Genomic DNA, 11,821 nt, shown 5'->3' with positions numbered 1-11,821 from the left:
ACCAACTCTGTCTTGCCTAGTTCAGGGGTCTCGTTTATCAAAGCAAGCATAGAACAAGGTTCTAAAATGGTATTCATGCAACATGCTTAAACTTTTACGCAATGAACAAAGATGAATGTCACCTCCTCTGCATTATGCACGTACAGACCATATATGGTCGATCACATCTCTCTAAAGGTCCAAGCAGCCTTGATGTAGAGGTATGACCCGCTTTCGCTGTGTGGTTTTGGCTCGGCCCGACTCACTTTTGGTATCACTTTTGGTCAGTTTTGCGGGCTGAAATTTTTTAAAATCTAGGTCGAGTGAATGAACTGCCGATAGTTTGGCCATTTTAAAAATGGTGGGATGTGGAGGAAGTGACGATTCTCTTTGACCAATCAGGTTTGGAGTGTTTTAACTCCATCCTCTAGTATGGCTCAGCTCCAGCCGAGACTATAAAACGTACCAGGTCCTATCCACAACTTAACAAAGCTTCAGAGACTTTAACGTTTTGTTCTACGAAAGAAAATACATGAGTAAATACCGCTCTCATGCATTTTGAAGCTTTTACGTGTCTAAATAAGTCTAAATGAGTCTGGCTAAATGAGACTACAAATTGTCATCACACCGACTTCCACATTTACAGCGTTACACTCGTTCGTTTATAGCCTAACGTTAGCTTTTTACTCCTGCTGATTGCATTCACGTTACAAAAAGCATAACAGTAATGTTCATTTGTGAAGATTATCTTGCTGAACAAAACAAAAAGTCGATGGTGGGCTCTGACCCGTGGTTTGAGCTTTGGAATAAATAAATCGTTTATGCAGCAAAAAAACAAAGATGTAACAAAATATAAAAAATAACAAGAACGATGGAACTGACGCTGCTTAAAACTGGAAATGGATGAAGCAAATCAATGTGCACCGCTTGCATCGTGCGGAAAAACTAAACAAAAACGTTTGTGCACTTTCATTAATTCATATCTAACAAGCCATTGTGCCAGTTACAACATCAACAGCTAATTTCAGACATATCATTTCATCCTCAGACCGTCCATCTGTCATTGTCCCTCACTGCTTCTGCCCCGGCGACGGCAGAGAGGCACGAGCAGCCTTCCCCCGGTGAGTCCTGGCATTCTGCTGCCACAATGAGAGCTGCCACGCAGCACTACGCGAGACAGGCCCAGACGCTGCATGTCAGCTGTAATCCTCATTATGCAAATTAACTCACACCACGTTAGGAGCAATCATTGCAGGTCGGATGGGAATGGTGCAGCACAAGCGACAGGGTGCAGAGAGAGAAGAGGGAGGTAGTGAACAAGTTGGAATGTGCTTTGGAGGAGCACAACACATCTTTAAGCAGAGCTGACAGCAGCAAGAGAGTGGAGCTTTAAACAGTAGGATGCTGCTCTTAAAGGACAGCGAGGATGGATGGATGATGGAGGGAGGGAGGGAGGGAGGGAGGGTGAAGCAACCACAACACAACCCAAGAGGAGGAAGCAGACAGGAGTTCTCTCTCTACCTGAAGACACAACTCAGTTAAAAGAAAGTTGCTCCAAAAAACAAATAAAGAGTCCAGGCCGATCTACCAGTGGTGACTCCGTATCCAGATGTTGGGCACGCAGCGCAGCAGATGGTATCGGGCTCGTCTACAAAAAGACGCATCTCACCAAACAGCTGGATGGATTTGGCCCTGCACCTCCAACTCCAACTCCGACAAAGTCAGGGGTGATCGGGGTGAACTAGATGAACATCCCCGCGTGCAAGCACGTGATGGATATGGCGTTATTACTTTACTTGTTTACCTATTTATTATACCTTGCGTTTTTATGTTTTTTAGCCTCTTGCTGTTGCTCTGTCCCATTTGCTGCTGTAACACTGCGCTGTTGTGGGACTAATAGAAGGATTGTCTCCATATAAAACTCATTTCTGGCGATGTTGTGCTTGATCCCCGTCCACCATTTTCTCGCTACAGCGGCGTCATTAAACTTATGACTCACACCTGTTCACACCGAGATGATGTCCATTTGTGGCCCCGCAACGCCCAACAACAGCGAGAGCGCCGAGGCCACCGGAGCACATGTGCGCGCGCGGAGGTGAAGCGCACCGCAAACACTGCGTCGAACCTCCCGCATCTAAAGTCCTCCACAGCACCAGGGTGTGTAACCACATTTATATTTTATAAGTTCATAAGAGCGCCTCATCCGCTGTCAAGCGTGAGACGCAGAGCGGTGGAAAGTTTGGGAACGGCGGAGCTTACCCTGTGTTTGTCCGGTGGGTTGGACGGCAGGCGCGGTCCGCGGTGCGTCGGAGCGGCTCCGCGTAAACGTTTGGACACGGAACCTCAGCGGCGGACGGTCAGCGGTGGAAACATCGCTCCTGCTTCCTGTTCGGTGACAGAATCCAGCGAAACCAACAGTTACCTTCGTTCTCGCAACCACTGGCTCAACATTACTCTCCCCCACCTCCTCGCGCCTCCTCGCGTCTCCTCCCCTCACTCACTCACCCGCATGCATTTATACAATCCCGAAACAGTCGCAGTGCCAGTTTGTCCCTCTGCCGTCCTGAAGTGTCACCACCAGTCACCCTCATCATCATTGGAACATGTCAAAGGCACGCGCTGCTGCTTTTGGGTCCCCGGCGGTATCAGGTGAGTCCGCGCTCACCTGCAGGGGAAGGATGCTGCCTCTGAAAGGTGAGGGAGGGTGTATCCCCGGAGCGGCGCTGCTGCCCTCATGTGGTCTGAGGGAACCATCAGGGATCCACAAACACATTAAATGGTACTACAGGCTATACTGGCTTTTTTGGGGGGGGGGGGGGGGGGGGCATTTTATGTTATGCATTCTGTTTCCTCTTTTTATATTAATTCATTTTGTATCTTTTTTTTATCAAGTGTTGTATTTTCAATATCATCCCCGTTTGTATGTGCATTGGATTATATTGCTATTTGTGCTGCATGTCTTGTATGAAAGGTGCTATACAATATGAATTATTATTGTATAAACATTGCAGTTTAATTCTTTAATGAAAATAAAATAAGTGATGTTTCACACTCGAGGGACAGGTGGGAGGAAGCACGGTATTCTACAGCAGTAATTCAAACTGTGAAAGATGACCGATAGGATAAAGAGTGTGTGTGACTATGACTCGTTTATCAGACGTGTAACTGTGGTATCACTGTTATGTGGTACATACTAAGGATTGACAGATCAGAGCAAAAGTAGAACATCACAGAACTAAAGCCATTCTTCTAGTCACCTCGGCTGACACCGATGACGAGTCTTTGTAAGTGAACCATCAAATGTTGGGTCAATCTCCAGCAGCGACGCCATCGTCAATCACCATCAGCCTGACAGAGGGTAATGTGTCTGACCGCTGTCGTAATGAAGCAGTCAATTACACGAAGGCTTTAGGAGAGCACCAGTACTCTTTCATCAGGGTGCTGATAAATGTGTTCATGTTGGATATTAGCTTTGAAACGGCATGAAGAGAAGCATTACAGATGTTTTTAATGCTCATTACAACATATAACGAAGACTAATTTATGCACCGACCACCCTTTGTACTTTCTTTAATGAATCCACAGTGGACCTGACCTCTCTCCCCACACGCACACGCACACGCACACGCACACGCACACACACACACACACACACACACACACACACACACACACACACAAACCATTTACCTCTAAATACACAAAGTTGCAATTATGCAAAACACCAAACAGTTCAACAGAAAACAGCAATTTATTAAACAGCAAATGGAAACATTTACCATCAGAAAAATAAATAAATGACAGTTTTCAAGTGATGCACGTTCACGTGCGTGGCAGCATCAGAATCCATGGTAACCACGTGATGTGGATGATGCTTTAATGAACAATATCAAAGTATTTTGCAATTGCTTCTGGAAAGTTGGAGTGTTGCAAAGCTCCTCATGTGAAGAGCCAAGCTGAGCAACAACAAAATGCCGTCTTTACATACAAAGTGCAAAACTCAGTCCTCCTGCAAGCTCTTAACTTAGTAATCATTAGCTTCAATGCTTATTACCAAGCCTACAGAGCATGAAGCATTGCTCCTTGTTTTTCAGTATTACTGTAGCTTACAAGTACCTGAACTAACAGCGGCATGGCGTCTTAAATAATGCGGAACAGTTAGTCATACTTGCTCTATATCATTACAAATACAAATCTTAGATTCTCATCGCTACTTGTATAATAATGACTGCAGACTGTTTTGATGAGAGTTAGTAACCGTTTGATAGCATTATATCATAAAGATCATTTTACATATTCAATGCTGTGATGCTCTGACAAACCCACTGCGTGATGGCATACTTTAGTACAGATGTCTGGATTTAGTTTGAGTCCAGCATTTTGTGTTTTGCATATTTATCTCAATCAAAGGAATTATGTGACGCCTCGTGTGCCGGCTGATCTCACATTCTGCTGCGGGGGGACACACACACACACACACACACACACACACACACACACACATTCAATCACACTATACAGTAGTGGCCGTTAAAGACACACACGGCCTAGATCTGCACTCTACTGAGTGCACCTTTTTGTCTGACCGCTGTATTCACTTGCATGTTCTCCAGTTCAGGAACTCCATGTTGATATGTAATGAAAAGGTTTAGCACTGGTATCATCACTCCACTGTTAAACCTGCATTACAGTATTTTTCTCAAATTATTGATAATGTCAGTCGTCTCTCTACGTTTTGACCTGAGAAAAAAAAAAATAGATATTAAAAATCTCCCTGAAAGCTTAAGAATAAATAAATCCTAAAACCCTTAAAAGCTAAAGATTACCATAACTTCCAAACACACTCAACTTACTGAATGTGTCACACAAGGATGCTCTCAAACTAATATTAAAAACATCCAAAACCCAGGTTCAACCTAATATGTCTATAGATATCAGTGTTCACCATATACATTCTATATGAACTGCTCAGACTAATGCATCATGGGTAGTCAGCGGGGCGTCTTGAAGGATTACCTTTCAGTTCTGAGTGGATGTAACCAATGCAGACGATGGCCAACGCTGGAAGTTAAAACCATCCAAAGGGGGAAGCTACAGGAAAGCGTCCCACCCTGAGGATGACTACACCAAGAGCTGAAGCATAACACCCTGGTGGATTCTACTGGCCAGCCAAGTAACGCAACGCTGGAAGGGCTTTTCACCATACCTGACCCCAATCATGCTGTCTGACACTAGTCTCTGAGAGTTGGGGCAATTATCCCGTGGCGTGATTAGTTACAGAGCCTTTGGTGCAATCAAAGAGTCTGGCATGGCCACTTCAGTGCTTCATTAAGTCAAAAACACTTTTTTTTTGGTGGCGGTTCACCTCGGTACAGTAGTATTTGTGAAGTGCCCTCTGTTTAAGCTGACATCCCGTTACTGCTCTCCTGAAGTAGATACAATGCTCGCAGCACTTGAACCAGTTGAGAGGAAACTACTCATCTAGCTGCCATTGTTCCATAATAACTGGGATCCTTCCTTGTCTGCATATTTATTCCTGTAATCTTGCTCCATATGAAAACTTCTTCCATTCATGGTTTTATGAACTCCGGTCCTTCAACAAGTCATCAGCCTTAGTGTTTAATAGCCCTACCTACAGTCTACTGTGTCGGCATCCTCCGTCCATGTTGGGATTGTGGTGTCTGGGTTCATGGGACCCTAAACTGCAGGTCTTCATGTGCAGACACATGGACATAGGAGGTGAACTGTGTTCTAGCCTGCCCCCTGCTGGAGATTCCTCTCATAGTTCTCCAGGCAGATGTGGACGCGCTGAGTGAAGTAGCTCGGCTGAGAAATGGCCTGGAGGAGGTCGGTCTGGACCAGCGCGATGTCATAGAGCTCAGAGGTGCTGGGTGTGCGAGTCTCAGTGCCACCTGGGTCCAGGAAAACCTGAGAAACACACACACACAGAAATAAAAAGGGAGAAACCAGAGGAAAGAGGTCAGCTTAGCTTTCTGGACCACCTATAGTCTGTCTGTCAAAGCTACTTTATGGAAACATAGCTGCATAAAACAAGTCCCCAAAAACTTCATAATACACATAATAGTACCATAGAGACCATAGCATGAACAGATAAATACACACACACACACACACACACACACACACACTAGTTGAGAATGTAAGCAGAGATGGACCAAACATTACAGTGCATGTTGGGAGATGATGGTTTGTTATGACACACACAGGAGGAGTCACACAAGTTGAAAATGGTTTTAGTAAAAAATAGGACTTACAATCTTTGATTAGAGAAGCTAAAAGGAAGTCACGTGTATTCTTTAAGGACAAACTGCAGGGACTCTTAAGTGTTGAATCCTGTTCACAGAGGACATGTTGACGCGTCACTGTGGCTAAAGCACAGGTGTAAACAATGAAATGAACGATGGCTGAATTCCATTTAGCTGCTTCAGGGTCCTTGATTAGAACACCGTCATGGTTTACTGAATTCATTTCATGGTTCACTTGAACAGAATGGAGCCTTCGTTAATGTTATCAGTAACACCTGTGCTTTCCCTGCTATGACACGTCACGATGTGAAAAATGACTGTTGTATTAAATATATGAAATATATAGATAGGGACCCGCACAAAATGATTGAATGAATATAGAGAAATAAAATAATGAAGTGTTCATCGACGGTTTGTGAGGAAGAGCCAAGCTGTGTTCAAGAAGACGCAAACAACTTTTGCTCCTGCAGTTGATCGCTCTCGTTTTCAGTGTGGAACACCAGAAAAACATAAACTGCACTGTCAAAAGGCAGTTAGAAAGACAAACAAGCTTAATGCACAATTACAGCAAAAACAAAGGGGGGGGGGGATCAGAACCCCTTGCTGTTCATTCATTATAGACCAAGTTGAAATTCTAGCCCATTATACACAGAACAAGTGTGATGCTAAAAGAGTACATTTATACATTTCTCATGAGTGAGCACGGTGCGCTCGCACTGCCTGGTTTTATCCACAGACAGATGTGATTCCTTTAAAAACAGCTGGAGATGACAAGAAGGAAACAGCACATCCGCTGCAGGTCCTTCCCATCGACTCAGTGGTTACGTAACAGAGTGCTGAGATTCTGAACATGAAAACGTTGTTCATGGCTCTAATTAAAACGCTAAATCATTTCTAGAGTGGAAAGAAAATTAGGAAAATGAAAATAGTACTCATTTGTTTGGATTCTATTTAAGATGTGCTAAAAACCTGTGAATGCTGTTCCAATCCTGACGGTGTCCATCAGTGGTTGATGTATTCTACAACAACCTGGTGTAAAAGATGTGACGGTACCTTGGGATGGACGATGGTATCCTCGTCGTTCTGTCGTATGTTGTCGTCTATGAAGATGTGCTGGACGTGTTGGTCGAAGGGGTCGACCCACAGCGGCTTCCCCCCACGGATGGAGAAGCCATTACTGGCCCACCTGAACGAGGAAACGGGCACAGATGGATCGAGGATGGACGCCACAAAACCCACATCCAGGATGGCTTGAGTGAGTGCTATGCATACCAGGCAAAGTGGTCCTGAAAGCCCCCCAGGCTCCGGACTGAGCTCAAGTACTGGTACAGGCCTCGGTCTCCATCGCAAGTGGACACGCGCTCCTCGGCTCGGCTCAGGACGGTTCCCCCCTTGCTGCAGCGGATCTTGCCTGGAGTCATATTCACATTTAACTGAGCCGAGAGTGACAAGAAGAGTCAGAGTCAGAGAGAGAAACAAAGAGGGAGAGTAACTCTGAACTCAAACTGTTGGGAAACTCTTCTTCTCATTAATGCCTGGCCTCTGGCACACTTGACCTAGATTAATTGCGATATCAGCGTTAAACTTTCTTTTTTTAAAAAGCTACATAAAAAACAACTCTGGCATTCTGTGGCTTAAGACAGCATGGAAGGGATCAATATTTCTGGACTTGAAAAAAAATCATACACAAAAATGTATGGTATATAAAAATGAGCCAGAAGCACACAGGGCCAGCCCAGCTATGTCCACAGAACCAGGGGAAGCTCCGATAACAACATACAGAGAGAGGGACGCCATTCCTCCATCATATCTAGGTGACGTGGCCCCGGAGTGCTTAAACCGTGAAGAAGCTGTAGCACACAGACGATGAGCACAACATATATTAGTACATAATAAACATGGAGTCAGTGGTTGTTATCTTAAAGGAACAGTGTTTTAGAACGTTTTTTTGGCATCTAGTGGTTTGTGGCAGCTTGCAACCAACGTAATGCCCCCCCGCTCACCCCTCCCTTTCTAAGCGTGTTGGAGAACTACGGTGGCCTTCAGGTAGACAGTTATCTTTAGTACAAATAATCTTATCAATACTTGGTTTTTATACATGACTGAATCATTTATTTTAAATAGATGTAAAAACACATCAAAAGTACTAATAAAAAGCTCCAGTAAGGTCGGGGCTTATCAATACTATCTTTAATAATGTATCACCGGGACACGTTTAATACCGAACGCATCAGAACGCATCCCAACCTTCAGATAACGGAACGACGTGAAAGCCTCTCCAGAGCGTGTCTGTTCAGGACTGCTTGTTCTAAGCGAAGGAAAATACACTGATTAAAACATAGTTATGAATATTTGATTCAATATCTGCCAATAACTCACCCCAATGTTACACACTGTTCCTTTAAATAATACAATCCAACAACCCCGAGACTTAGTGCACCGCTTTAATTGGTTCCCGCTGTTTATGCCACTGCATCCATCTCCAAGACTTGACAACGGTATTGAGTCATGAAAAGTTCAGAAACTGAACAATCACATTATGTCCCCCCCCCCCCCCCCGTCTGTCTAAAGCAATATATGAACAGCATGATGTGACAGGAGACTGAATAACATTTCCTCCAGACAGCTCACTTAGCCTAACAGCCTCTCTTTCTGACGTCTCTTCCACCTCCTGCCATCCGTCTATTCCACTCTCCACTCAAAATTAATGTGTTCCGCTCCAGCAAGCTAACACGCAAGGTACAAAGCCCTGAGAGAGACTTTGCTTCCTTGGGAGGGTTTGTGTTAAAAAAGCGAAGAGGGCCCTGCTCTTCAAGAGAACATCTTGGAAGTCACCAAACCACATCAGCACACACACACACACTCACTGCAGAACCCTAGAACGGCTTCGGTTCCCCATTGGAAAGGGCTGTCTGATGATGGAGGTGTTGCTTTAAAGTCCACTCAGGCAGTGTGTGTGAGGTATTGGGCGATACTGCATAAGTAACCCAGACATTACCTTATCCCGGTAAAATCACCTCAAACTATCCGCTGGACTGAAGTATGTTGTTAACTTAAAAGAAAAGAACATTGTACACCACTGTACGTCTCACTTAAACCCGTGGCATCATAATAAATAAGTGCGATTCTACTTCTACCTTGAGATCGGGCAGATCTGGGAACAGCGGATGAGCCCCTTCGTTCAGCGCTCTGGATACAGCACTCAGCACACGGGGCAGGTCGCTTCCAAACGTACGGAACACGACGGCGAACTCCCTCCCTTCCTGCACCAGGTCTTTGAGCAGCTGGAAGAAGGAGGGGAGGATCCAGTGGTACAGTTGTCCACCCTCGCCTTTGACAGACAGCTCTCTGTCTGCCTGCAGGGAACAGAGTGAGGCAGCGGTCAGCAACACGTACCTACATCAGGGATCAAGGATGCCAAACTGGTTGCAACAACAAAGAAAAATGGGGAAACAGAGAAATGATGTCTGAACTTGAGCAGACTACTGAGATCAGTCGTCAGACTTTATACGGACACTTTCCATCCGGCCTTCTTCTTCTCCTATATGATGCTTGCCTTGGTGTCCTTGGGCCAGCGGAACAGATCCAGATGCTCATCCAGAATCCCGCGGAAACGTCGCCCCGCAGCAGAGGTGAAACCCACCGTCCGTCCAAATTGAGAGTAGTAACTAACGGCACCGTCGCACGGTGGGAGCAGGGAGGTCGCGTCGCTTAGCCATTCCCACTTTCCTGCACAGAGGTTGAGGAGAAGAAGGGGTTAGTGAGGGGTTTTAAATGTGAGACGCACTAAACATCACGTACTGAGTGGACGATGCAAGTGCAGCATCCCGGCTGCCCAGGTGGTTTTTCTGTAAACATGTCTTGCACCGTAAAGATTTTGGCAGACCAACATCAGACGTCATCCCTCCGACAGACTTTCACGTTCCAAAGAATCTCACTTCCACTGACTGCTTTGAATCACAAGGCACCGGGCGCTGCGTACATGTTGTTGACCTAAAAAGGCCGATCCTGCAACATCGGACTTGTTTCCAATGCTCGACTGTTTTCCTCCCTTAGATGAGGACGACTACGAAAGTGACATTTCTGTGTAATACTTGTGTTTATTATTATAGCTTGCCATCTGAGAAATAGGATCTCACAAAACAGATATTTCTCGCTTAAACCTGAACATATGCAGACGAGGCCATCTGGACTCATCTAAACCCAAATAATAAATGTTGTCATATCGAAGGTATTAACCCTCTTCCCATGAAGACAACACCAAGGCTGGGACCGTGGCCTTTATGGAAACTATTCTTTGTCGTTAGACCTCCGAACCATACGTGGGGAAAGAGCTCTATCCATTCAGCTGAATTATTCTAAATGTCTGTTCAGTAAAATACTTGAAGACATTTGAGAGTTTTCACATCACGGTTATTTCTCACGGGGAGGTTAAAAAGATTAATTTCCACCACATTGTTCTGTGGCTCTCAGAGGAATTTAATATCTCTTATAGGATATAAATTCAGCATTCTTTTATAATTTCAGTCATTCATGATTCCATTTCTCCATGGTCTTTGATGACTGAGGCAGCCTGACACAAGCATACACAGGAAGGTTGGTAACACACACAAAAACACATTTGAATATGCTTTAACAATCAGATCAAGTCTCCGATGAATGGATCTAGACTAGGGCTGGGCCAATAGTCAATATGATAATTCAACATATCATGATGAAATCAGAAGAGATATCGTAATACACAATAATGTCGTCTATTATTGATAATAACAACCACATACTTACTATTTTTTTTTGTACTTAAATGACAAAATATCCAGTACTTTTCAATTGTCAAGTAAAAATACACAGGAGTAATCAAATGGTAATTTCATGGAATTACTGGAAAACAAGCTATATGGTGATATTTAGGCCAGTAGTTATCGCGATATGGAATGACCAATAACGTGAGATTTTTGCCAGATCTTTATTTTATCTCACTGTAAATATTTTTGGGGAATTGGTTGACAGCTTTAACGTAACAAACAGGAACAATAGCCTCGCTGAATCAGCAAACACAGAGTCCTCGTATACTGCGATACGTTAAAGTAACGTTTCCACTTCACCTTGTTTGCTCATCTTTCCCCAGGTGACGGTCGAGAGGAAGTAGTCCAGGGCAGCTGCTGGCCCCTGGCTCGTCACGGTGTCCGACACCAGGATGGTGTTGTTGAGGTCGATGTGCAGGACCAGCTTTTTCCTCTGGTCGTGGTTCGAGGTCCACAGACCCCGAGGGACTGTCCCCGCGGGGTCACCGTTTGTCTCATGTTCTTCAGCTTCGCGGTCACTGTTCTCCCCCAACTCCGCCATTAACGACAGTTACTGGTTTGTAAATATGTCAACTAAAACTTGCCACCGAACGGCTCAGCTGCCATTGTAATTTACCGGTGAGTTATTTCCTCGTTCCTCCATGCTACCGCCTCCTTCTTCTTCTGCGGCTCATTAGCGGCACACTAGTCTACCAGACGGAGGAAGGAGCGCCACCTTCCGGTGCTGTAAGATGTTTAGAGACGTTAACGTTGAAGTAGCGTCAGATGACG

At 44.8% G+C, this 11,821-nt stretch overlaps 1 protein-coding gene across 1 annotated transcript; it reads right to left on the bottom strand.

The window, feature by feature from the left end:
- Window positions 1-3,801: 3,801 nt before the first annotated feature.
- Window positions 3,802-11,645, bottom strand: LOC306710905 (uncharacterized protein). Its single transcript, XM_079179636.1, has 6 exons — window positions 11,351-11,645; window positions 9,802-9,974; window positions 9,383-9,601; window positions 7,518-7,678; window positions 7,299-7,431; window positions 3,802-5,907 (listed from the first exon to the last, which is right to left on the bottom strand). The coding sequence occupies exons 1-6, from the start codon at window positions 11,589-11,591 to the stop codon at window positions 5,731-5,733; spliced, it is 1,104 nt and encodes a 367-aa protein (XP_079035762.1). The 5' UTR covers window positions 11,592-11,645; the 3' UTR covers window positions 3,802-5,730.
- Window positions 11,646-11,821: the final 176 nt, after the last annotated feature.

The sequence above is a fragment of the Pholis gunnellus genome (genome assembly GCF_910591455.1).
Source record: "Pholis gunnellus genome assembly, chromosome: 2".
Classification (NCBI taxonomy): Eukaryota; Metazoa; Chordata; class Actinopteri; order Perciformes; family Pholidae; genus Pholis; species Pholis gunnellus.
Note: the sequence above shows the minus strand (reverse complement) of the source record. Positions and strands in the feature narration are given on the sequence as shown.